The sequence below is a fragment of the Kazachstania africana genome, chromosome 2, assembly GCF_000304475.1.
Source record: "Kazachstania africana CBS 2517 chromosome 2, complete genome".
NCBI lineage: Eukaryota > Fungi > Ascomycota > Saccharomycetes > Saccharomycetales > Saccharomycetaceae > Kazachstania > Kazachstania africana.
Window position 1 is genome coordinate 1,349,514 of NC_018941.1, and position 26,384 is coordinate 1,375,897.

Sequence of the window (26,384 nt, forward strand, 5' to 3'; positions counted from 1 at the left end):
TGTACCGTATAGAGTTCAAACGCATCCTATTCAATAAAAGATTGAAAACACTCGACAAATGCTTCCATGTCACAATCATCAGGAAATTGGAGGCAGAGGTTCAATCCTGAGTTATCGCAGAGAGTATATGATACTGAAAAGAAATCATTTTTTCGAAGGCTTTTGGTGAAGTTTGTATTATGCAGAATATACTTTCCGTCCCTCTTGCCACTACCTAGGCTAACTTCTGAAGTATCAAAGAGCCTTATTATCTTGGTGTCCTCAGCCGGTTTACCATATTTCATTTGTCTAATATCATCATCATTGAAGCCCATCGTAGAAAACTTCGATATTCTCCTTTCAATGAGATCTTTAACAAGGGAAGTGACTCGTTTGAATTGAAATTCTAGTATTTTTTCTGTTAAATCTGGATCGTTGTCGCTAAAATCTCTATAACCACTCAACATTACTGCGTTGTCATCGATCAAAGACAAGGGTACATCAATTAGGACATCTTTATAAAAAAGTCCAAATTCAATATTAGATTCTTTCAAAAATGGCCTTAGATTTATCACTATAGAAAATTTCATAGAACCTTCAAAGTTTTCAATAGATGGCTTTAAACATAGCATGATAATTCCCACCATGAAAGATTTGAAACATATGCGTTGATTTGTGATTAAGGAATTGAGATATTCATATCTTTGTCTTGTTATCTTGCCGAAAACAGTGGTATTGTTCAATGTTGTGTTATAATCAAAGATATCTGTATATTTTTGAACGGTCGTGACCCTTGACAATGTATTGTCCGAGGTAACTTCCTTTGTTCTAACATTAGCTACCAAATAATGGATTGGTTTCTTCACAGTACTATGGAAAACTGATTTGAAGAAGGATTGTGTTTGTAAATTGAATAAATCTGGTGACGTAGCAGGTAAATGAATCCTAGGATTATCATATATCGATTTAGAAAGCTTTAAATTATTTATTTTCTTGATAGAATTCTCTAAAGAGAATATAATATCACTCTCTGATGAGTCCAAAGGCTCATTGGCAACAATATTTGTTTCTTTTAGAAGCAATTTGTGGAAATTAGCGGCAGAAAAAATATCAAATAACATATCCTGACCATGAAATATGACAAGTGATTCATCGATGATATGTAAGGACCATAATGGCTTTTTCGACCCAGGGACAAATCGATTATTATCAAAAATATGCCTTAATAAATATGGCGGACAACCGTTGTGACAATTTATCTTTTCGTCTTTATAACTATCGAATTCTAGTATATTCAATATATCATCTTTTTTAATAGATTTTAGGATCTCAAATTCATAATTTTCATTGATTGTAGTGAATAATTCCACATGCCTGGATATCAACCTCTGGATTGCTTTGGTAAGAATGGCGATAGTAGGTCTTGAATCTTTCAAAGTCAGTAAAGTAGTATCATCGCCCCACTCTTCAGAGGAAGCAGAATAGGAGGCTGTGAAAATGACGCCGTTTCTTTCTCGACGTATCGTTTCATCTAGAATTTTTCTTTCGTAACTAGATAAGGTCCTTAGTGTCATTATTTTAGGTCTTTATGTTTTGTGTTGATTAAGAAATGATAGAACAAGAAAGAGCAGATCGCTACATCGCCAATATATATATATGCCAATATGCCAATATAACTGAAATTACCCCTTTGGATTTAAACTGTCGTAAACAAGCGTATCTAGAATATGAGGTGGCTCATGCATTGAACATATTTGATGGTCAGTATCTTGCAATTCCATTCTCAGAATCTAATGTGACATGCTAATAATATTACCAAGAATAAACGAGGAGGAACGGCCTTGGTGAGCGTACGGGCGGGGTCTGATTCAGTAAACTGGTTCATCTGCCTACGATTCGGAACGAGCTACGCGGGGAACGAGCGACATGTCTCTTTAAGAACGAGATGTGTAGGCTCAGCCGTTCCCTTTTTTCCCTCTTTCTTTGAAGCTCAGATAGGAGACCGCTCTGCTTGTTGCCATCTCGTCATTGGAGGGGGAAGTTGAATGGAAGGGCAAAAAGAATTGCACGTGATGAAAAACTATTTCTAGTTACTTTTCGACTGATGCAACGGTGGATGATCCTAAAGTGTAAATGCACTTGGCAGGGTGGTTGGCAAAGGGACGATCTTCATGTAGATGTATTAAGTCGTACTAGATTGCCATACGTATATTCGCCTATACATGGGTGGTTGTATGGACCCATGAGGATACACAAAGCGTGTTTGTTTCACACACGTGCGTCATGTCAATACTACTAAAGTGAAAAAGCTTGCCTATTAGCTTACGATTGAGGGTCCTATTCACCCATTGATGCGTACTCCTCCTTACATGAATCAACAAATCAAATCTCTAAGAGAAGTAAAGCTGTGTAAGACGCCCGAGAAAACGGAGCGGGTATTGGGTTGGCGGCTTCGAAACAAGACTATATATAGCAAACATCATGGTCCAAGCTGTAAATTAGCAAGTATACACTTTTTCTAATAGGCAGGAACCAGCATTTTCAACCATTTGACCTGTTTTCAGATTGAAACCAACTAGATTTAATAGGTATATTGCATTGGTAGAGTCCTTCTGACCCCCCTACTTTTTTCATAAAGAAAATCCCAGTTCAGCTAGGATACATCTAGAATTTTATTGATTTTAAGCAATTGCTCTGTATCTTACATACTTGCATCCTTTTTGAGACTATAATCTAACCTCGGTTAAATATCAGTCAATTGATTACCTACAACTAATATTAGGTTAAAAAGTACTTTCTCGGCGACTTCCGAAAATTTTTTTTTTTGTAACAGATACTGAAAGGTGCCTTAAATATATATATATTCACACTATGATGATTAATATCTCTTCGAAAGGATCTATAGTACATTTGGTGAAATTGACTTCCTATACATCAAGATTCTATACAATGTCAAGCATTAAATCCAGCTTCAGGGCCGAAACTGACTCATTCGGTGAAATTAATGTGCCTAATGATAAATATTGGGGTGCTCAAACTCAAAGATCATTACAGAATTTCAAGATAGGTGGAGAGAGAGAAAAGATACCAATTCCAATTATTGAAGCGTTTGGTATTTTGAAAAAATCTGCTGCTATTGTCAATGAAAGACTAGGTACTTTAGATTCTGAATTGGCTAAAAATATCATAATTGCTGCCGATGAAGTGTCTCAAGGCAAATTGAATGATCATTTCCCATTAGTTGTTTTCCAAACAGGTTCAGGAACACAATCTAATATGAACGCAAACGAAGTTATCTCAAACAGAGCTATTGAGTTAATGGGTGGAAAATTAGGTTCTAAAACGGTCCACCCAAATAATCATGTTAACCAATCACAATCATCAAACGATACTTTCCCAACTGTAATGCACATTGCAGCCATGCTAGAAATTACAAGGAAATTATTACCTGAACTGAATAGTTTGAAAAATTCTTTGGATAAAAAATCAAATGAATTCAATGATATTGTAAAAATTGGTAGAACTCACTTACAAGATGCTACACCATTGACATTGGGTCAAGAATTTAGTGGTTACGTCCAACAAATGACCAATGGTATTAGAAGAATTGAGACTGCTCTATACCATCTAAAATTTTTAGCTCAAGGTGGTACTGCGGTTGGTACTGGTCTAAACACTAAAGCTGGTTTCGACAAATTAATAGCAGAGCAAATTTCGGAAGAAACTGGCATAAACTTTGAAACTGCCCCAAATAAATTTGAAGCCTTAGCTGCACATGACGCTATAGTGGAGGTAAGCGGTGCTTTGAATACTTTAGCATGCTCACTTTTCAAGATTGCGCAAGATATTAGATACTTAGGTTCCGGTCCACGTTGCGGTTATGGTGAGCTAAGTCTTCCAGAAAATGAGCCTGGTTCTTCAATTATGCCAGGAAAAGTTAATCCGACTCAGAATGAGGCAATGACCCAAGTATGTATTCAGGTAATGGGTAATCACTCTACTATCACTTTTGCTGGTTCTCAAGGTCAGTTCGAATTGAATGTTTATAAACCATTACTTATCTCCAATCTTCTGTCCTCTATAAGATTGTTAACTGATGCATCTTACTCATTTAGAGTCCATTGCATCGATGGCTTGAAGGCAAATAGGGAGAACATAACCGAAAATCTAAATAAATCTTTAATGCTCGTGACTGCATTGAATCCATACATTGGTTACGATAATGCGTCCAAGATTGCTAAGAATGCTCATCATAAGAATATTACTTTGAAAGAGTCAGCCCTAGAATTAGGTTTATTAACTGAGGAACAATTCAGTGAATGGGTTATCCCAGAAAAGATGATAGGTCCAAAACAATAATTAAAATACCTAACCACCTTATATATCTATAAGTAATTAGACTAGTAATTGAAAAAATAAGGGTGCCCCTTTGATGTTTATAACAGGACATCGAGATTATCGTCAGTCCAAAAACACCATCTAAATCGGTTGTCTTGTTATGCTAATTTAGTTAAAGTATCGTTTAAAAAAAGTTAAGTAGAGATGCAAATGCAACAAGCACTCTCAGAGAGTTCTTTAAACACTTGTGTAAATTGAACGCATGGCAAGTATGATTAAAAAATAATGGACGAGTCCGGAATCGAACCGAAGACCTCTCCCATGCTAAGGGAGCGCGCTACCAACTACGCCACACGCCCGTGATTTGTTGACCATCATCACAAGTTCAATACTTAAAAAGGCCGAAGATATAGGATAAATATAACTTGCCTTGTACATATTCTAGTTCTGCTGGACATGCCATTATACTGACATTTCAATGTTTTGATTTTTCTAGTATTCGTTTTGTTTTATTATCTGTGCTGGAAATGACATTATACTGACATTTCAATGTTCTGATAGTTAGAATGACAAATTTAAAATGTTCTAGAAGAATTCAATTACAAAATAATGAGGTAATTGCTGGAAATGGCAATATACCGACATTTCAATGTTTTGATAGTTAGCATGACTAATTTAGAATGTTATAGAAGATATGAACAATAATTATGGTGTGATAAACACGATTGTTTGTTGACACGAAATAATTATGGTGTGATAAACACGATTGTTTGTTGACATGAAATATTTATGGTGTGATAAACACGATAACGTATTGACTCATAAATCTATAACATGATAATTGGCATAATTCAAATTATGTTGGAAATTGTATAAATACTCAGGTGAACACTGAAGTTTGATCAAAGTTTGTCAAAATGTATATTATTTATTGTATATTTTATTGTATAGAAAACCAGTGCATTATTTGGTATAACCACTGATTAGTAAGAATTATTTTAATTATTTGACTGACATCCACAACATGAACAATATTAACGATAATAATATACAAGAGGCATCCTCTAATCTTCCTTTACGTCAGTCACATTAGAAAACAGTTAAAACGAGCCGTCTAAACTATTTTCATCTTGCGCACCTACCTTTTCTTTCATCAATCTGGTAGAGCAATATTTTCGCAGAATACTTTGGTATCGAGCCGTTCCTCATTAATAAGGCGTAGCCAGTGTAATATTTCGATTTCTCTTCCTCGGCATTTGAGGAACCCTCGCACAAGTCTTACTTCATCAAAAAAAGGTCGATGACAGACCTTTGATGACGATTATAGGGGAAACGACGAGCCATACATATGTTGTCTCTATACATATATATATTATATATACCTTTGTTATTCAAAACTGCCAACTAAGCAATCGCCATCCTTCATCCAGACTTCTATCCAAAAACTGCTTTTAAAAGTGAAAAATGCTGATTTTTACTTCACAATTATTTCTTGCTTACGTTAGTACCGCCGCACTTGGCAATATGGTACTACCTGAAATATCAAGATTTAGCCAACATAATAATGGATTCTTAGACCTTCAATTTAACAAGTTATATGGCACCTCTTTCGACATAGCAAAAAAGTGGCAAGATATTAATTTAGGACAACATAATCTCAATTTCAAACAAAGCGAACTCTATAAGAGAGCTTCTTCTGACTATCAAGAATTAGAAATAAAAAATCAGCAAAGCTTTTATTCTTTGGATCTGTTCATTGGCACCCCTGGACAAAATGTAACTGTGCAGATAGATACTGGCTCTTCTGATTTATGGGTAACAGGTTCTAATAATCCATATTGCAACGGTTCTACGTTCAGTGACACAGTACCATCACGAGAGCTATTTAACTGTTCCCAGTACGGGACTTTCAACACTAATAAATCAAGTACCTGGTCCTCTAATAATAGCCGTTTTTTCATACAGTACGGTGATACAACGTTCGCCTCTGGCACTTGGGGACGAGATGTTATGAGTATCAATGGATTAAACGTCACTGGATTGACGTTTGCAGTGGCTAATGCCTCAAATTCTTCAAATAGTGTCCTTGGTATTGGATTAACCCAGTTGGAAACTACATATAATGGAAGTAATTCATCTCATTCTTACACATATGCCAATTTTCCTGTAGTATTGAAGAATGCAGGATTGACCGAGTCAATTTCTTATTCACTCTTTCTCAATGAATTAGACGCCGAAAGCGGTTCAATACTGTTTGGTGCTGTTGACCATTCGAAATATTCTGGTAACCTCTACACCCTACCATTAGTAAATACGTATAAAGATCGTGGCTTTCCAAATCCAATAGAGTTCGCAGTTACCTTACAAGGAATTGGTATCGTATCGGGCTCAAAGAAGACAACCATAACACAGACAAAATTAGCTGCTATATTAGATTCTGGAACTTCATTAACTGTTTTACCGGGTACCATTATTCATAGTATTGCATCCTCACTTAATGGCAGATATAGTCCATTAATCGATAGCTATCTCGTTAGCTGCTCCTTAAGAAATTCTACCAACACAAATCTAGTATTTGATTTTGGGGGGTTTACTATCAAAGGGACACTATCCAATTTTATTCTAGAGATAGAGGATGATATTTGTATTCTTGGTCTCAGCTCAGTAGATGAAAACAGTGTGATTCTAGGTGATACCTTTTTAGCAAGTGCCTATGTTGTTTATGACTTGGAAAATTTGCAAATCTCAATGGCACAGGCTAAATTCGATAATAGTACCAGTGATATTGATGTTATCAGGGGGAATAGTGGTGTCCCAAGTGCCATAAAAGCGCCCGGCTACTCTAGCACTTGGACTGCTACACCAAGTTCAATTAGTACAGGCGGTAATATATTCCCCACAGTAACCAGTAGGAGCTCGACACAGACTAGTACACATAAGGGTAATTCAGACGCTTCAACGACGTCAAGCACGCAAACCAAAAAGAACTATGGTAATAGAGAAAATCCACGAATCCTATCTTCAATTTACTTTCTACCCATCATCAATTTAATATTGGACCCCCTTTTTGATGGCCTATAAAAAAAGCCTTTCGAGTCTTCGTAGAATTATGAAAGTCTGGACATTGATATACCCAAATCTCTTGCGTCTCATATTCATCTGAACCCTAAAAATGACTAAATATGTAACATTTTCACAGAATTAATTTCAGCGTTATGTTCTAAGTTCCGTACGTATCCAGTCAACCCATCTACTAGATACCACAGACAGTAACAATCGATGCCCTACAATAAGTTTCACCTACCAATATCTATGGGACAGTATGAACTCTTCCAAAAAACAATACATAAATCTGGTGATTATGTGCTTTTGAAACGTTCGACCAGAACGCTTGATATATTGAGTGCACTTCGCAAGCTGTCCTCTGTGGAATAATTCGGGATTAACTTCAAGTAGGTAGTTAATAGCATTGTCTACGCTTTAATATACATATATATATATATATATTAGTTAGGTGACCTCTAAAAAATTAGAGGTTACCAAAAAAAAAGTATCGGGCTTCTCATAATAAACCTTCACATACAAAGGGCATTAAACCTCGGTATTTGTGCCATGATGATATGTCATGATAATTGAACACAAGACGTTGGTGACAATAAATATAAAAAAAATAGTAAAAATTTTAACTTTAAAAAAGTCTTCCCCGCCAGGACTCGAACCTGGAATCTTCTGGTTCGTAGCCAGACGCCGTGACCATTGGGCCACGAGGAACAAGATTGTATGTTGGCTAGCATCAAATTAGACTCTATCATAAAGTTGTATTGAGCTACTAGACCACTCCTCAGTACCGTAGACCTATCCAATGATTCGAAGACAAACATGATGCATATAACTACATCTCATCAAGTCTTACACATCTGATGATGCTAAGCAAGGCTAGATGGAGCTAAACCTCGATTATAGAAGATATTTCAATCGAATATTTGAGGTGTTAATTGTAATCAAGTACAGATTATGAAGAGGCGTTTAGCGATCAACAGTTGCTCTGCCCTCTCTTGAAGAGTTTCTAAACAATGACATTGTAGTATAAACAAGATCTAAGAATTAGTTGTAATAACCAAGTCAATAAAGGACAATACAAGCACATGGAATCATCGTGATGCTTTGTTTAAAAGTGCACAGTATGTAAAACTATAGAGAACTTGTGCTCGCTCAAAATGGCCATATCTCAAGACTAACAGCGATCACTAGCACGAACTGTCCAATAGCATCTTTTGTAATTGCCTGACGGACGATGTTAATACTAAAGAATTTGTAGAAGTCTTGAATTAGGAAATTATTTAGAGAAATCTTTTATAATACTTTTTATCGAGATCTTAATGTCGGGAATTCATTAATAGAAGTAAAGGACTAAAACTTTGAAAGAGCTTCAAGCATGTTCAGTGCTTCTCCGTACTATATGTGAACGTGCCCTTTTTCTTGGTTGCTCATCAATAGAGTCATGATCACAATCGTGATATCTCCGAATAGCATTCGTTTGATACAAGCATTTGACATCATCGAGAATCAACTCAATTGTCAAAGTATCTATTTGTTTCTCCCACTTCCTGGCTAGGCCTTTAATGGAAGATTTGAATTTTTCTGACAATGCTGTCACGAGTCTAATAACTTTATATTCCTCTGACACCTTGACAGTAGTACATATATTTTGGAGAATATCTATACACTCGTATTGCCTTGAAATGCTCTCAATAGAACTTAAATCCAGATTACGAAGAATTTCTTCCACCCTGTGAGATGGTTTCCTGGGTAATAATGAACCAATGAGTAGCCTAAAGTTTTTCGATATATATTTGACGGTGGGTCCATCTTTGGGGCCTCTCGCACATTCTTCAGGGAAGACTAATGGAAAAACTACTTTACTGACAAAGTATGCCTCCCCCTCTTCAATAATGTTTGGATAAGCTGGGTAGGGAAATATGGCAAAATTGTACAGGTTAAAGGCCTCTAAAATTTGCTGAAACTGATTCACCCACAAAACGCAGCTTACTGTGCCTTCTGACAGACTAGGTCGGACAGTTAAGTGTTTTTTAATTTCATCTCTTATTTTGTTAGTGAATCTGTTTGACATATACTCTTTTAAGCTTAGTTTGTTGAAGTCTATGTTGTATTTCATGTAATTAGCAGAATGAATATTTGTCCAGACGTACTTCTCAGTTGCCAAGTCATATGGGACAGATAATTTTTTCGAATATGGGCACGATTTTAGAGAAATAAGATGATGATGACAGCAACTGTGTATCATTATCCAAAATAACTTCAAGTATCTAATTCTGCTGATACTCTATCTATTTAGCATTATACTTATTCCTGTGTTTGCTTTTTTGTGAATCAAGTCGAGGATAATTAATGTACGATGGTGTATCATACAGATGTTTGTGTCACAAAGGCCTTTTCCCGTCAGCATGAAAGGGCTTATTCATATATCATCTAAAGAGACGCATCAGAAACATATATAAAGGAACGTGCTCAGAATAAGATATATTTCAGAAGGAAAGAACGTATTTTAACAATGTCTTGAGAAACTACTACTCTGCCTTCACCCGAGTTACTTTAATGACTCGTAGTGGGACAAGTGATTACAATATATCAAGCCTTATATAAATTCTAGACATACCCCATATAATTAGGGTACATTATGTGTGCTTACGCTGTGTCCAGTACAGATAGCGTAAAGTTTCCATCAATATGAAGAACGTGTTCTTCGATCGTCTTTCATGTTGGAAATTATAAGATCTCGGACTTTCTTTTATCCTTTAGGCTGATTATTTGATGTAGAAAATTATCCTATATAAGTTGTAAGAAGCATTTATCCTTTGAATGAAACTACTTTTAGTGGTCCAAAGCGTCGAAATAGCCTAACGTTCCCAGTTTTTATGATGAATCCTCTTTTATTCTGGTACACCTCTTTTGTACTTACAGGGGGATGTCTTTCATTGTTGCTGCCGGAAATATTCCAGTGTAGGGGTATAGAAACGATAAGCCAAAAAGATAGAGATAGCACTTTCTCCAGAACAGAAGTCTTGGAACACTTGAGTGCAAAGCAGAATGACATAATAAAAGATCAATATATTGTTATTTTTAAAAATAGTGCTATGATGGCTGAAAAAGAACTTCATTTCAAACAACTCAAGAATTTTATTAAAACCTATTCCTATGAATGGGATGAAAAGGATGACCATAAATCAAATCTCAACATTTTCAAAATTGGTACCACCCTTTCTGGTTATATATTAAGAGGTCCAATAGAAACTTTGCAGCTTTTGCGCCAAGATCCAATAGTTCAACTGATTGAACCTGACTCAAAAGTACATGCTCTAAAGCTGAAAATACAAGAAGATACACCTTGGGGTCTTTCTAGAATATCACAGAGACCAAGAGTTAGGATTGGCCAGGATCAATTATACTACTATGATGATGCTACTTCCGGGAATGTTACCGCATACGTTCTTGATACTGGCATTATGATTTCACACGAGCAATTTAATGGCAGGGCGCGCTGGGGCAAAACAATTGTGCCTAATGATGTTGATGAAGATAATAGCGGTCATGGAACGCACGTTGCTGGTATTATTGCGTCTGATAAGTTTGGAGTTGCCAAAACTTGCGAAGTAGTCGCCGTCAAAGTCTTAAGAAGTAACGGAGAAGGTGATATGTCCGATGTGCTCAAGGGAATTGAATTTGTTGTTGACGATCATTCGAAAAATAAAAATTATAGTAAAGGGTCCGTGGTGAATCTGTCATTAGGGGCTTCCAAATCACCAGCTCTGGTACTAGCTATTGACGCTGCCATAAGTGAAAATATACATTTTGCAGTTGCGGCAGGTAATGAGAATATGGATGCATGCTATACTTCTCCAGCCGATGCTCGTCGAGCAATTACTGTGGGCGCATCGATTTTTAGTGATGAAAGAGCTTTTTTTTCAAATTGGGGGGAGTGTGTTGATGTATTTGCGCCAGGTATGAATGTAATGTCCACTTATATTGGCTCTGATAATGCAACGTTAAGCTTGTCAGGAACTTCTGCCGCAGCACCATATACCGCAGGGTTAATAGCATACTATTTATCTCTACAGCCAGACAAAGATAGTGGGTACTTCACCGGAGAAATGACCCCCAGTAAACTAAAGGAAAAAATCGTTGCATTCGGCTCGAAAGATGTACTGTATGAGCTGCCTGAAAACACACCAAACATTGTTATTTATAACGGTGCTGGAAGGAATTTGAGCCATTTTTGGAAGGATTATTGAGACATTATCACATCTTACACACATAAAATTTAACTGCTCTTTATCCCTGGCCTTCCTGAAAAGAGGGAAATAAAACTAGTAATAGCATATTCTAGCTTCAGCTGCTCCTGTGTTGGATTCGAACAATAATGTAATACCCAAGAAAGTAAGACACATATTCTCCAGAAAGGATGAAAAGACATGCGGTGTTCTTTTAAAGAAATGCGTTAACGACCTTCTTTCGTATTTAGTCTGTCGTTCCTGACCGGATAGACTCGAACCATCTTTGATAAAGGTAATTTGAAACACTTTTTGAAAAGCGCTGTTGAAGAACCGTCATTTTTTTGCGGACTTATAGCATGTTCTTCTTATATAAGAACCGAAATTGCCTGCTCGATCAATAGTACTCGATTTTTTGGACGAACATTGGGACAAGTAATAATAATGGTAGGAAGGTGTTTTACTGATGAATGAAAGTGAATGAAAATTTACTGATGTGTCACAAACTTGGCGCATATAACATATAATAGTAAAATATATGTAGCTATACTAAAAAAGTTTCCAGCTAATCCGACTATCCAGAGCGTTGCTTTGATAATTAAATAAAGCAAACTCACCGGTAACATTATTTGATTGTCATAATTTGAAAAATTAGTAGAAGTGCTTAAGAGGGGAATTGTTTCATTCAGAAATATACCTAACTGGTAGAAAGTTGCCTCGATACGTCAATGAGAGATCTTTTTCAATTTCGTTCTTTTCCTTTTATAAAATTATTAGCTGAGCTTCATTGCTCAAGAATGGAAAATGTCAATTAATTGTTCTTTGTTTATTTTGAAAACAAGAATTTCCTAATTAATCCACTTGTCTACCGTGAATTAGATCTTTCTGTACCTGAAGTCCCTAAACGTACGTCTGCTCGAAGTAACATTATACCGACATTTTAATGGTTTGTTAGTAAGACAATTTCAAAATTTTGGAAGAATTGAATTACGTGTAGTGAGTGCATTGTTTGGTATATCCACTGTGACGTGAAGGGAGATCAGAGGATGTCTCTTGTATATTATTATCGTTAATGTTGTTCATGTTGTGGATGTCAGTCAAATAATTAAAATAATTCTTATTAATCAGTGTTTTTACCAAATAATGCACTGGTTATATATAAAATAAAATATACAATAAATAATATACAGTGTGACAAACTTTGATCAAACTTCAGTGTTCACCTGAGTATTTATACAATTTCCAACATATTTTGCTTTGTAACATTTTTCCATGTTCTATAATCATATTTGTAATATTCTCTAATATTTACTGCCGATAAATTCATCGATTTATCACATTACCATATTAAAAATGTAATTTTTACTACCGATAAATTTACTGTTTCTCATATTACCTCATTATTTTGTAATTGAATTCTTCTAGAACATTTTAAATTTGTCATTCTAACTATCAGAACATTGAAATGTCAGTATAATGTCATTTCCAGCACACTGATAAGTAAGATTTCATTTACATAATTGTTTGACCTATCACATTATGAGCAAGAAAAACAACGTTGAGATAGATAAAACAACCGCCGATCTTCCTTTGGATCACGGCCCGCCCCTAGTTGAACAGCTGACATGGATAGAATACTATTACATGATACTGTGGTGTTTCTGGAATTTTCCCGACAGCAATTTGGTTGAATTAGATTAATTTGGATAGCATGTAGCGCAAATGATATATGGTAACAAACATTTACAAAAATTTCATCAATAAAGAGACTCCATGGCCAAGCTGGTTAAGGCGTGCGACTGTTAATCGCAAGATCGTGAGTTCAATCCTCACTGGGGTCGATTCATTTTTTTTCTGCCTATTTTTTTTGTTTTGAATGTAATCGACTCTTCAAAAGTGTATCACGGAATGATGTCCTCAGACATAATAGTCCGTTATGGTTTTGTTTTTGATTATGATGCGAATATAAAGTATTAAATAAATATATATAAATAAAAATGATTTCTATTAAATGCAAAAGTTTCATGAGGGGGACGACAGTTCGAGAATTGAGAAAAAAAGTGACACAGTGAATTTACCGCAGGAATGTTTGTTTTTTTTTCATTTCTCTTCGTTCAATCTATGTGTTGTACTTGACGTTGAAGAAGAGTCTAATGTATGATTACTTATGGTGGAGTCATCGTTAATGGGAGATAAAGAAGAAGAAGCTAGATTTTGTAGTTGATGATTTGAATTTTGTTCCGTTTGTGCATTGACATCGTCGTAATTTGAGTGTCTATAATCGGTGTCAACCCCCCACTCGTAATAATCTCTTCTAACTTCGACGTAATCGTAAGCGAATTCACCAATTTGATTTTCATCTAAACCTCTTGCTTCAGCATCTTCACTAACTCTTAGTTTTAACCATGGGATATTGTCTAAGATGAAACAAATAATTGCAGATACAACTACGGAATAACCTATGACTGCGGCGATGTAAGCAATTTGTTTATACATTTGCTTATAATTATGAGTAAGCCATCCACCTTTATGTCTTGTTGAGCCATCCATTCCAATGACCCAATCTGCGGATAAGATAGCATTGAAAAGTAAGCCGATGACACCGGCGATTCCATGTTCTGCCAATATATCCATTGCATCATCTACTTTGAAATAATATTTGATCTTCGTTGCATAATTACAAACAAACCCGGTGACGATGCCTTGTACGAGGGATGCATATAGGGTGATACAACCACTTGATGGAGTTGCAGCTACTAACCCACAGATTATACCGGAACAAAGACCCACGGTAGACCATTTTTTCTCCGATCTATAATCTAAGAGACACCAGGTCATCCCACTTGAAACAGCACTTAGATTAGTATTGGCGAAAGCGTAGGCAGCTCTTAGATCTGGAGTCAGGGCGGAACCTGCATTGAACATTAACCAACCGAAATAAAGTATACCAGTTCCCAGAGTGACCATTGATACATTATGTGGTCTAAAATTGATTAATAAATTTTCTCTTCTTCTACCAAGAAAATATGAATAAACAAAACCGCCCATTGCGCTGACAATTTCTAAGAAACCGCCCGCCCAATCTAGAACACCCCATTGATAAGCCCAACCTCCTGGAGACCAAATCCAATAACAGATTGGACAGTATACTAACGTAGCGAAAAGGAATATAAAGATCATATGAGGGAATAGAGTGCCTCTTTCAGCGGTTGCGCCCGATACAATACTTAAAGTAACGCACATGAACATCATTTGAAAGAAAGCGTATGCAATTTCAGGGTATGTTGAAGAGTCATTTGATTTACCGTAGACGTTTCTGAAACCGAAAGAATTTAAATCTCCAATGAATTTATTATTTGTTGCGGTCTTTGACAGAGCCAATGAATAACCCCAAAAATACCATTGTAGCATTCCTACTAGAGTTGACATTAGCACTACCCATATCAAAGATAACGCACTTTTACGTCTTGCTAGACCAGAATATAGTAAAGCGAGACCGATGACCATAAAATAGACCATACTTGCCGAGAGAATGATGAATCCTACGGTTGCTCCATCGTACGTTTCATTCCATAGGTAACCATCTTCTATACTACTCATAATTAATTATAAGATGTAGTATTTCATTTATTGAAAGATGGATGGTAATAAGGATTGGGTAATATGGGGTTAATGACTAAGAAACAAGAAAATCCAAGATCAAGTAGCTATTATTGATATATATATATATATATATGAATCACCTTTCCAGAGAGATAAGCCTTGAAGGAAATAAATAGTGGTATAAACAGGATGAATTAAACGCTGCGCAAAATATCGCAATTCTGGACTTTTGGAATGTGTACTCCATTTTACGAAAGAAGGCTCGAGGGATTGTCTGTTTCTCTCCTTCTACTGCTTCTCTTTATGCTGTGGTCCTTCCATAAGATAAGAAGAAGAAAAATTGTTAATCTCTGCGAATTGGCCAAACAGAGAAGAATTTGTTTTCGAAAATATTGATAAGATAAGCAAATAAAAGATAAGTGAAAAAAGGAAGAAGGCTCTTTTTTTTTTTCTTTTTTGCTCATTGTAGATTATTCCGGGTAACCTAAAGTGACAGTAAACGGTAGTTATCCACCGGGACTTCTCCGGCTGTTTCTCAGGGTTCTCTCATGAAAAGCAAGTCCGTTACCGGAGAAAGCACAAGTGACCACTGGGATTCTAAGAAGATCCACAATGGCATGTTGTAAATGAGAGTACTCTAATGGGGGGGGGTAATAGACATCTCTTTTTTACTTGAATGGTTCCCCCACTAATCTTGGTGATATATATATATATGTATATACATATATATATATATATTCACCATACTATGATGGCACGTGCTTCTTTTATATGTAGGCTGTCAAAAAAGTGCCGTGCTGCCCGAAAAGAGTCTCATTGAAAAAACGGTAAATATTTACATACAGAAAATTTATTAATATCCTACTTCCGGAAATACTCTTCGACAAATCTTCTTTTGGAGTCAATGTTTAAAGATTTTGACACCAATTTAAAACTGTCTTCGCCGTTCAACTGGACTCTTATTGTATCAAGACTAACGCCATCTCTATCCAATATAACCACTTTATGAACGTTACATTTGACACTAATCTTCTTCGTAAATAAATTTTTGATCAAACTCCATAGAGACACTCTCAATGGCGTCGTCAATGACTGATTAACTTTGATTCTAATACTAGAAACCTTGACTGGTTTCATCTCATCATCGCCATAGATAACTTCGTTTAAGTTTGCACTCGTTACCACAAATGGTAAGACACTCTTACCATTCGATGTGGTCCCCTCAGGGAACATAAACCATATGTATTTGTCTAATTCTTTTTCAATATTCGAAATTTCATTACCGTATCTTTCAACGTCTAATGAACCATTCTTAGTAAATTTAACAAGTCCTATCAAACCCAATTGGAAAAACTTACCGTTTTCATTAGGTACCAAAATTCTAAAATTTTGCCCACCACAAATCATTTTCAAAATCATAGCATCAATAATTGATGTAAAATTTACCATGTATATCACACCTTTACTTAAAATGTTACCCTTCTGTTCATTCTGTCTCTTCAATTTTCTCCCATCTACCATCAAATCAATCTTACATCCACTTCCAAACAGAACACTCAGTATTATTTCCCACATGTATATGGAATCTACAACAAGATTACCTAACACCAAGGGTAATAACAACACACTCTTAATTATCCCATACACTATGAACACATAATCCATCATTATGCTCCCACCTTTCGGACTACGTGGTGGCAAAAATGGTCCAATTCCAGTCCCCTTGTCTCTCCAATTAGTAAACTTCTCCATGTGTCTACTGCTGTCTACGTTTCTTACCAAAAATCACTTCCATCCATACTCTTATCACCACCACCCGCCTGCTTATTTCAAGCACTACCAAATTTTTTTTCCAGCATCTATAATCCGGGTAATAAGCACGTGACCACGCATTCTTCTTTTATCGTTTCCCCACGTTGCTTTTCGAGCTGACCGTTTCTTTCTTTATAGTGGTCGGATCAAAAATTTCACTAAAGCTACTGCCGTTTTTTATATATATATATATATATATATATATAAATGGTGAAAAGTTAGTCAGTTACCATTGGATGTATTCATAAACAAACTGTCGCGATAGTAGCATCGAATCACAATGGTATTCACTGATGTGTACAAACGAGGAGATGACTTTCTAGCTGAGTACCCTAGAAGAAGTCCGTTTTGGCGATTTTTATCATTCAGCACTAATATATTGGTACTTTGTGTATCTAAAATGATATTAAAAACGTTTTATAACGTCAAGTTGAACGATTTTGATCATTTAGAAAATGCTATGAAGAGAGCGAAAGATGAAAATAGAGGAATCATCACTATAATGAATCACATGTCAACGTTAGACGACCCTTTACTATGGGCTTGTTTCCCCATGAAAACTTACTCAAATTTATCAAACATGAGATGGTGTCTCGGTGCAAATAATATTTGTTTTGCTAATAAAGCATTGTCAACTTTTTTCTCCCTGGGTCAGGTACTCTCCACTGAACGGTTTGGTGTCGGACCATTTCAAGGTTCAATCGATGCTGCAATTAGATTATTATCTCCCGATGATACCATCTCCAAATTGTTTCAAGATGAAAATTATAATCCCCCGATAATACGTAACAAACCATCATGGGTTCATATCTATCCTGAAGGCTTCGTCCTACAATTACATCCACCCTATGCAAATTCAATGAGATATTTCAAATGGGGCATGACAAGAATGATTCTTGAACCAACTAAACCACCAATTGTCGTACCAATTTTCACCACAGGATTCGAAAAATTAGCTCCAGAAGATAAGGAAGATCAGTCTCTTTTAAAAAATCTTTATAATGCAATCGGTACAGAAATCAATATTACCGTTGGTAAACCAATAGATGATGAAGTTATAGACTCTTATAGAAGTAAATGGATGGATTTAATAATTGCAACTCATGCAGAACAAGAAACTGACTTAACTGACGAACTGAAAAATGGTACCGAGGCTAAGCTGTTAAGAAGTCGATTGGCTTCTGAATTGAGATTGCATGTCGCAAATATCCGTCATCATAAAAGATTTTTACCCATGGAAGACCTCAGGTTCGGTAGACCCGAGTGGTGGAAAATTTTTACAAAGACTGAAGGCAGCTCTGATCCTGACGTTGAATTCATTGGAGAAAATTGGGCCATTAGAAGGCTACAAAAATTTTTAAATGAAAATCAACTCAAGATTAATAATAGTGATGATGACGATATTGTTAATAGCGATGGTACGACTGAAAGTGACGGTAGTACCTACGTAACTGACTCTGACGATAAAAAGAATAATTAAAAATATTTAAAATGCACAAAATTTAAAAATTGTATATATACGCATGTAACCAAAGACCTATTTTTTTGAAGCCTCTCTTGATTCTTGAACATCAGGTTTTCATCATCTTTGTAGAATTTACCTTTGATGCAAATCTTAAGGAGTTAATAGTTTCGTTCACATGATTCAGGCTTGCCGAAATATTAACAAACATTAACGTTTTGGAATTACCACTTAATGAGTATTTCAAAAGATGTGTTAATTTGGAGTTTCTGAAGGGAATATGTCTTTCTTTATGTTCAGAAGAGTTCAATGCATGAATAACGTCACCTAGACAACTTAATGATTTATTTATATGTTGTGTTTCTCTTAATCTTTCCCCAGAAACTTGTGAAGAATTAATTCTTTCAGAGCCTGCCAAGTCAACTAAATTCAAAATACCATATGAATCTTCATTCGTCTTGGAGTTTTTCCCATGTAAATGGATGATAAATATACTATGAGAACGTGACGAATGTTCATTCGATTTGGTAGACGCTGTACTTCTTAATTTGGTTGCTCTATGCAGGACTTTTTCAACAGTTTCTTCGCGGTCCAATGTTACTGTCATAACGTTAGTAATTGATGTTGTTTGTGACTCGTCATCGTGTCTTATGTCGTGCTTTTGAGAAGTTTGTTTCTCACGTAAAAGATCAATAATATTTTCATTATAAATTTCCACGAATTGGCAATTAATTTGATATTCCCATCCACGCTCTTTTAAATTATCAATCCAGGTAAAAATATGCCTTACTGTAGATGGAATTATCCCATCACTTGGATTTAACATGGTAAATGTTTTACCGGAGCCAGTTTGACCATACGCAAAGATGCAAACGTTGTAACCATCCAGTGCACTTTGTACCAATTGACCGACTTCTTTGAAGATTTCACTGTTACTTTCAAATTGATCGAATATTTTGTCAAATTTATATTTGTTGGTATTATTATTTTTAGTGATTTCCATTGTTTGAGTACCATGATCATTGTCAAGTGAATAGACTTTGATATGGCTTGTATTAGGATCCTCGATAGATTTTAGGGGCGGTCTCAATCTGCAGTAGACTCTTATATTGCCTCTTAATTCTTGTAATTTATTATGCAATTGACGTCTCACCGTTTCTTCGTGTGTTAAACATTCATTTATCTTGATTAACTCAGCGTTTGAAGTCTTAATGAATTCTACTAGTTCAGCTTTTTCAGCCTCAATATTTCTAATCTTTTCATTCGTTTCGATTGTCTTAGTCTTTAATGTTTCACTTTCCCTTTTTTTGTCAATCAACGTTGCATTCAATGTAGTTATTTCGTTCTCAAGGTTATTGACGGTATTATTTAATTTTTCGATCCTGGGTGTTAAATCGTTACCAAGTTTCAATTTGAAATCATTAATCTCGTTAGAATATCTTTCATTTTTCTCTATATTTTGTTTCCATTCATTTTGGTAGTCTATTAACCAAGTTTCTTTTAATTTGTCGTATTTGATCTTCAAATCATTCAATAAATCATTCAAGATGGCATCATTAGAGTCGATTCTCCTCTCTAATTTAATTACTTCCTTTTGCAGATTGTCCCGTTCATCTTGAAATTTTTTCTCCTTCTGATGCTTCAATTGGTTTATCTTTATAAGATATTCGTTTTGTAATTTATTAATCTCACCTTGATTCTTAATTTTTAATTGTTCCATATGCAATTCATGGCCTTTCTTTAATTGTTTGATCTTTTCATCATTTTTATCGTTTAAAACCTCAATTTCTTTCTTCTTTGTTGATAACTGGTTCTGTTTATTTTGCTTCTCCAAATATAATTTATCCCATTTCAGTTTCTTTTCTTTATATGTAGAATTCAACATTTCATATTGGTCTTTCAGTGTATCCAATTTGGATTTCTTAACGTACAATTCCTCTTGCAACGAGTTTAACTCACGAATTTGCTGTTTGTAAAAAGAAGTCAAGTTAGAGCCAGTGGAGGACTTCACATTCGTGTTCGCATTAGAAAATGGTATTCTCGACAACTTGCCATCTAGCGACAGTCTTGATCCGACGGTACCATTGCTATTATTATTATTATTATTATTATTAGATGCTCTTGAAGATGGAGAAGTTGTAAAGCGTCTCTTGGAACCGTTTATCGATGAACACAAATTGACACTTCCCTGTCTCGAGGACTTATTCGGAGTTGTAGGCAGCTCAGACATCTAACTATATCACGATTCTTTTTGGGAAAAGAATATCACAAAGTGGAAAATAAACAGTGACAGAACGGTAATTTTTATATATACAAACACTCAGTTACCCCTTGAAACACTCGTACTCTTCATCCATGTTTACAAACTGTTTCAAAGTTTAAATACGTGGATTCTTAAATTTACGCGATGTTTATTTTTTTTTTTTGATTCATACCGGGTAACGCGATGAGCCGTGTAAATTGATACCAAAATCTAAAATTTTTCTCTTGGTGGAAAAAATTGATAAATTTTGAGATGGCCAATTTCAAATCGAATAAGTTAGACTTGGTGGATTGTTGTTAGTGGAAGTAGCGTGTGGACCCAAAATGAGTGTGAAAGGCAGAGTGAGTGTTACTCAGAGAAAGAGAATGAGAGACAATGTCGTTGAAAAGAGAGAGGAGGAAGATGTTGCCAGTATAAGTTCTGATGAAGCTGTTTCAAATGAAGAAGAAGTGGAATCTGCAGAAGACGAAGCTGATACTGCTGATGAAGAGAGTGACGATAATTTTCCTAGAAAGAAGAAATCAAAGATGAGTAAACATGACGACGGTTCTGCTGATTTCTCCAGTGCAGTCAATGCTATTCTTTCATCACATTTAAAGGCTTACAATAGGAAAGATCCTATTATGGCAAGAAATAAGAAAGTGATAAAGGCCAGTGAAAATGACAAGTTGGAAGCGCAAGCAAAGAAGGCACTACAGGCTGAAAAGAAGAAGCGTTTAAATAAAGCAAGAAAAGTTGATATTATCCCTACAGTATCGGATGAAACCAATTCTGGGGAACAAATTAGAGAAATCTTAGAGAAGGAAGCCAAATTGAGAAAAATCGCGCAGAAGGGTGTAGTAAAATTGTTCAATGCCATACTGTCAACTCAAGTTAAGACTGAAAAGGAAGTCAATGAGAACTTCCATGATATCAAGAATCAAAATGATAGAAAACAATTAGTCACTGAAGTTTCCAAAGAAAAGTTCTTAGATTTGGTGAAAGCTGCTGCTGAAGATGAATGAGCACATTTTCAGAGGCCAATGAAACAAATATAGCATGGATTATAAAAAATCATATTCAATTAGTGTACATATTTATGTAAATTTAAAATTATAATTGCATTTTAGCATTACAAGTTAAGAATCATTTTCACTTCATTGGTTCCTAGGACGAAATTTGTGGTTGTTAGCTTCCAAAAGATCATGGAATATATGAATGAACAAAAAATTCATTATAAATACAATTTTGGTAAACTTCCTGGGGCAAATATATCAACATTTGGTTCATAAAACAAGTGAAATTGCCCAGTACTGGATGCTAATATATCGGATTGTAGTACGTAGTAGTTTAGTGTACAATTATTCAAATACACTAATTTTGTGAACATTTTATGAAATTATGTGCTCTGTTACAAGTCAGTACAACTGGTGAACTGGAAAAATTCGCAAAATAATGTCAACATCAATTAATATGATCTCATTTGCTACTGTATTCAGAGAGTTCATTAATACATATTTATGTTTTGTTCTGTTGAAATAAGAATGTAATTTGTCGCACCCGTCAAGAAACGAGACGAAAAACAAATATAACCTCCAGATTGTTCAAAATTAGTTAAGTTTCAGGCCCTACACCCTACACAACTTTAAGAAAGCCAACTGTCATTGACTTCGAAATATCACCTGTATATGACCATTTCAAAAGATAACTACGGCTTTAGGACCGCAGCTGCTAAGAAAAAAAACTAAGCATAAAATGGTGACCATATATTCTTCCAATAATGTCTGTGGTCCCTGCCCCCCCCCTGACTGTATAAATTAATTAATCCAATATGTTCTTGTCCATGGATACACTTCCTACGGCCAATGCCCCATCTGACAAACAATATTTTTTGCTTTCAGCAACGCTTCCAAGTTCATCAAAGCTCCAACCAACGCCTTTCCAAACAACAACAACAACAACAACAAGAACTTCAATTGTACAATTTCCAGCTGGCCACATGTAAAATCCCTCTGAATTTGTCGGCTCTATTAATTACTGTCACTTTAATATTCTGATGTAATGATCGTCTGACATCGTCCGACATTTCTGAATATGAAAAAAAAAATTTTTGATAAATAGAAGCATTTGATGCGAAGAGATCTCAGGGCATCTACCCATCTCACTAGAATTGTAAAGTACTTCCTTCGAGGATAATGGCGGTATACGATACTGAGCTAGCAACTAGCTACAAGGATGAGGGGAATAAGTTTCTAAAGCAACAGGATTTTCAGAGAGCTAATGAATTATACACTAAAGCAATCGAAACAGATCCAACCCAGTCCATTTTCTATTCAAACAGAGCTTTGGCTAATTTGAAATTAGATAATTTTATGAATGCATTAAATGACTGTACAAATGCTATAGAATTAAATTCCAGTAATTTGAAGGCGTACCACAGACGTGGACTGGCAAACATTGGTCTCCTAAATTTTAAAAGCGCTAGAAATGATTTCAACATTGTCCTCAAATATAAACCGAATGATATCATTGCAAAAAATGGGTTTGATACTTGTGAAAAAGTTATTAGAGAAGAACGTTTCAAGAAAGCTATTGGCGGAAGTGATGAAAAAACCGGTGGAGCCACTATTTGTCAAAGCACCAGCTTAAGTTCATTCGACGCAAATGCTGACTTATCCAAGTACGCTGGACCTGAATTGGAATTCAAACAATTGACAAACGAGAAGGGTGAAAATTCTGGGATCGAAGTTATAAATATGTCACAATCCTTCATTTCATCTCTCGTCAATGATGTCTTTTTAAAAGGCAAGAATTTGCCAAAAAAGTATGCTGCTGCTATTATTTCGCATTGTGAAAGATTGTTTCGTAATGAGCCAACATTGGTAGAAATATCAAATGTTACAAATCCTAATACTAAAATATCCGTTTGTGGGGACACCCATGGTCAGTTTTATGACGTTTTGAATATCTTTAAAAGATTCGGTAAAGTTAGCGAGAATCATACCTACTTATTTAATGGTGATTTTGTTGATCGTGGTTCGTGGTCATGCGAGGTTGCTATCCTCTTTTACTGTTTGAAAATCCTATTTCCAAACAATCTTTTCATTAATAGAGGTAACCATGAAACGGATAATATGAACAAAGTATATGGATTTGAAGATGAGTGCAACTATAAATATTCCAAGCGCATATTCCAAATGTTTTCCCAATCTTTTGAAAGTTTACCATTAGCAACTTTAATTAACAACGATTATCTTGTAATGCATGGTGGGTTACCTAGTGACACCTCCTTAACAGTAGAAGACATCAAGTCTATTGATAGATTCAAACAACCCCCAAGAGATGGCTTATTCATGGAATTGTTATGGTCTGATCCACAAGCTAAAGATGGCTTTGGTCCTTCCCAAAGAGGGCTAGGTTTCGCATTTGGTTCTGATATTACTGCTCAATTTATTGAAAAAAATAATTTACGTAAAATTTTCAGATCACATGAAGTTAGAATGAATGGTTATGAATTCGAACATAACAAGAAGTTAATAACAGTTTTTAGTGCTCCAAATTACTGTGACTCACAAGGTAATTTAGGTAGTATTATCCATGTTGTCCCAAATAATGGTGAAATAAACGTGAACGATAATGATGATGAAAACTTGATAATAGAAACTTTTGATTCCGTCAGCCACCCTGATATCAAACCAATGGCTTATTCGAATGGTGGTTTCGGTTTCTAAGTAGGTCGTCTATGAACAGAAATCGAAAAAAATGGCGAAATGGCATATCAGCATTAATATGGAACCAAGAAATAGAGAAGTACAAAAACAAAATACTAATTTTTCCTGGTAGTGTTGTAATATATACAAAATGAGTAAATAAAAATATATACACGTAAAATACTAATTTTTTCTAGCCAAGGTCAGCTTTCGATACTTGCAATGTCTAACTCTGTTATTTACAATGGAAGGCTCTAAACTTCTCTCATCTGCCCTCGTAAACTCTTGTGCCAGGCATCAAAAAACTGGAAAAAAAATAAATCTCCGCGACGGGGAATTGAACCCCGATCTGGCACGCGACAAGCGCCCATTCTCACCATTAAACTATCGCGGATTTAAGAAGAAAGAGAGCACTCACGCTGGGGGTCGAACCCAGAATCTTCTGATTAGAAGTCAGACGCGTTGCCATTACGCCACGCGAGCTCAATTTCTGAAATTTTCAGAATCGGAGAACTACTTCACAACCATACGTAGCACACATAGTCACGTGCTTTACAGTCCTAGCGCCAGCGGCCGGCATTAGTGCTGGAAATGGCAACATACTGACATTTCAATGTTTTGATAGTTAGAATGACAAATTTAGAATGTTATAGAAGATATGAACAATAATTATGGTGTGATAAACACGACAATGTATTGACACGAACCATATATGGCGTGATAAACACTGTTGGAATGAGAGTTTGATGGGTCTATAATACTATAGCACATATTTGTAGACGAGAATATTATGGATTGGTAAATAACTACGAAGAATGTAACCACAACGGTTTACCATAACAAGAAGATTCGCTGCTTGTATAGATACGAAGAAGCTATACGACGTCGTACAGGTAACAAGTGAAAAATTTTCATCATGTCGTCGACGAGAATGTTGCGATTTATGAGGTACAAATAGACGTCATCTAGTATCGAGAGAACATCTTTTCCTCTCTTATTGAAGATACTTTTTATATAGAATATGATCAGGATGAATATTGGTTTTTAATATATAGTTTAATTCTGATTTCATACTTTATTTTGTTTGGTATACTATAACTCTTATTTATTACTGCAATGTCATCGATTAGCAACACCCCAAGAGAGGAAAAGACTTCTATCGGTCATTGATTTCTTCCATTCTCTAGTTACTGAGAATAATCATCTACTTCGGGGCTCATACCCAATGAGTCACGTGATTAAAAATTTCTGCAGTTCTATGAAAAATTTGCAATGTTAAAATAACACCATTTTCTCGTGTAAACATAAGACAATTGATGTGTCATTAGCTCTCAAGAAAATACTACGCAAGGAGAGCCTTACATAGTAAGGGGAATATCGAAGTAGCCCTCAAAATTTCCACTAAGACCATCGAAAATATTCCAGCACATGACAACTATTCAAATGGTTTTGCAAGACCTTTTCAATGGTTGGATATCGTCCTGCTGTGCATGATTCTCATTTATCATTTCAATGAGAGGCAGTGACATGTTACTGGTCTCATGTTCTTTTAGAATTTCAGTGATACCCGTAATTTCCTGCACGGATATATTTTCTACCTCGTCGCTGGAACCCTATGAAGAGATAGATTACCCATCTAAACTTTCATCAATGGATCGCAAATCCTCGGTGCTACCACTCGATGAGGGCACACCTTCCTATGCTGGGGTTTTCTGGTCAACTTTATGATTGTCAGCATCGTTAGAATTATTTGTTTCAGGAACAAGCTTATTGTAATTTCTGGGTACGGAATCTAATACAGTAACAATCAGGTTGTTTTACTGGCGCAGCGGGGTACTTGACAATGGCATAATTCGCAGTGTCGATCTCCCTGTACTTTGAAGGTATTGGAACGAGAGTTTGATGGGTCTATAACACTGTAGCACATATCGTTAGACGAGAATATTATG

General features: G+C 35.6%; 11 protein-coding genes and 5 non-coding genes across 16 annotated transcripts; 7 read left to right on the forward strand and 9 right to left on the reverse strand.

The window, feature by feature from the left end:
* Nucleotides 1-26: 26 nt before the first annotated feature.
* On the reverse strand, nucleotides 27-1,553 carry PBI1 (Pbi1p; the record flags this gene model as incomplete). Its single annotated transcript, XM_003956033.1, has 1 exon — nucleotides 27-1,553. The coding sequence occupies one exon, from the start codon at nucleotides 1,551-1,553 to the stop codon at nucleotides 27-29; it is 1,527 nt and encodes a 508-aa protein (XP_003956082.1).
* Nucleotides 1,554-2,850: 1,297 nt separating this feature from the next.
* FUM1 (fumarase FUM1) lies at nucleotides 2,851-4,338 on the forward strand (the record flags this gene model as incomplete). Its single annotated transcript, XM_003956034.1, has 1 exon — nucleotides 2,851-4,338. The coding sequence occupies one exon, from the start codon at nucleotides 2,851-2,853 to the stop codon at nucleotides 4,336-4,338; it is 1,488 nt and encodes a 495-aa protein (XP_003956083.1).
* Nucleotides 4,339-4,603: 265 nt separating this feature from the next.
* On the reverse strand, nucleotides 4,604-4,676 carry KAFR0Btrna6A. The gene has a single exon. It is a non-coding gene; the product is annotated as a tRNA-Ala (tRNA).
* Nucleotides 4,677-5,781: 1,105 nt separating this feature from the next.
* KAFR0B06530 (pepsin-like aspartic protease) lies at nucleotides 5,782-7,398 on the forward strand (the record flags this gene model as incomplete). The annotated part of the gene is made up of 1 exon (XM_003956035.1): nucleotides 5,782-7,398. One exon carries the CDS (start codon nucleotides 5,782-5,784, stop codon nucleotides 7,396-7,398), a length of 1,617 nt encoding a protein of 538 aa, XP_003956084.1.
* Nucleotides 7,399-8,015: 617 nt separating this feature from the next.
* On the reverse strand, nucleotides 8,016-8,088 carry KAFR0Btrna9R. Its single transcript has one exon. It is a non-coding gene; the product is annotated as a tRNA-Arg (tRNA).
* Nucleotides 8,089-8,746: 658 nt separating this feature from the next.
* On the reverse strand, nucleotides 8,747-9,622 carry KAFR0B06540 (uncharacterized protein; the record flags this gene model as incomplete). The annotated part of the gene is made up of 1 exon (XM_003956036.1): nucleotides 8,747-9,622. One exon carries the CDS (start codon nucleotides 9,620-9,622, stop codon nucleotides 8,747-8,749), a length of 876 nt encoding a protein of 291 aa, XP_003956085.1.
* Nucleotides 9,623-10,256: 634 nt separating this feature from the next.
* Nucleotides 10,257-11,627, forward strand: KAFR0B06550 (S8 family peptidase; the record flags this gene model as incomplete). The annotated part of the gene is made up of 1 exon (XM_003956037.1): nucleotides 10,257-11,627. One exon carries the CDS (start codon nucleotides 10,257-10,259, stop codon nucleotides 11,625-11,627), a length of 1,371 nt encoding a protein of 456 aa, XP_003956086.1.
* A 1,746-nt stretch (nucleotides 11,628-13,373) lies between these two features.
* KAFR0Btrna6N lies at nucleotides 13,374-13,447 on the forward strand. The gene has a single exon. It is a non-coding gene; the product is annotated as a tRNA-Asn (tRNA).
* A 259-nt stretch (nucleotides 13,448-13,706) lies between these two features.
* On the reverse strand, nucleotides 13,707-15,206 carry MEP3 (ammonium permease MEP3; the record flags this gene model as incomplete). The annotated part of the gene is made up of 1 exon (XM_003956038.1): nucleotides 13,707-15,206. The coding sequence occupies one exon, from the start codon at nucleotides 15,204-15,206 to the stop codon at nucleotides 13,707-13,709; it is 1,500 nt and encodes a 499-aa protein (XP_003956087.1).
* Nucleotides 15,207-16,070: 864 nt separating this feature from the next.
* On the reverse strand, nucleotides 16,071-16,961 carry LOA1 (lysophosphatidic acid acyltransferase LOA1; the record flags this gene model as incomplete). Its single annotated transcript, XM_003956039.1, has 1 exon — nucleotides 16,071-16,961. The coding sequence occupies one exon, from the start codon at nucleotides 16,959-16,961 to the stop codon at nucleotides 16,071-16,073; it is 891 nt and encodes a 296-aa protein (XP_003956088.1).
* Nucleotides 16,962-17,301: 340 nt separating this feature from the next.
* Nucleotides 17,302-18,501, forward strand: TAZ1 (lysophosphatidylcholine acyltransferase; the record flags this gene model as incomplete). The annotated part of the gene is made up of 1 exon (XM_003956040.1): nucleotides 17,302-18,501. The coding sequence occupies one exon, from the start codon at nucleotides 17,302-17,304 to the stop codon at nucleotides 18,499-18,501; it is 1,200 nt and encodes a 399-aa protein (XP_003956089.1).
* A 91-nt stretch (nucleotides 18,502-18,592) lies between these two features.
* On the reverse strand, nucleotides 18,593-20,713 carry KAR3 (Kar3p; the record flags this gene model as incomplete). The annotated part of the gene is made up of 1 exon (XM_003956041.1): nucleotides 18,593-20,713. One exon carries the CDS (start codon nucleotides 20,711-20,713, stop codon nucleotides 18,593-18,595), a length of 2,121 nt encoding a protein of 706 aa, XP_003956090.1.
* A 356-nt stretch (nucleotides 20,714-21,069) lies between these two features.
* On the forward strand, nucleotides 21,070-21,750 carry RRP15 (rRNA-processing protein RRP15; the record flags this gene model as incomplete). The annotated part of the gene is made up of 1 exon (XM_003956042.1): nucleotides 21,070-21,750. The coding sequence occupies one exon, from the start codon at nucleotides 21,070-21,072 to the stop codon at nucleotides 21,748-21,750; it is 681 nt and encodes a 226-aa protein (XP_003956091.1).
* Nucleotides 21,751-22,920: 1,170 nt separating this feature from the next.
* Nucleotides 22,921-24,456, forward strand: PPT1 (protein serine/threonine phosphatase; the record flags this gene model as incomplete). Its single annotated transcript, XM_003956043.1, has 1 exon — nucleotides 22,921-24,456. The coding sequence occupies one exon, from the start codon at nucleotides 22,921-22,923 to the stop codon at nucleotides 24,454-24,456; it is 1,536 nt and encodes a 511-aa protein (XP_003956092.1).
* A 301-nt stretch (nucleotides 24,457-24,757) lies between these two features.
* Nucleotides 24,758-24,829, reverse strand: KAFR0Btrna7D. The gene has a single exon. It is a non-coding gene; the product is annotated as a tRNA-Asp (tRNA).
* Nucleotides 24,830-24,846: 17 nt separating this feature from the next.
* KAFR0Btrna10R lies at nucleotides 24,847-24,918 on the reverse strand. Its single transcript has one exon. It is a non-coding gene; the product is annotated as a tRNA-Arg (tRNA).
* Between the last annotated feature and the right edge of the window lie 1,466 nt (nucleotides 24,919-26,384).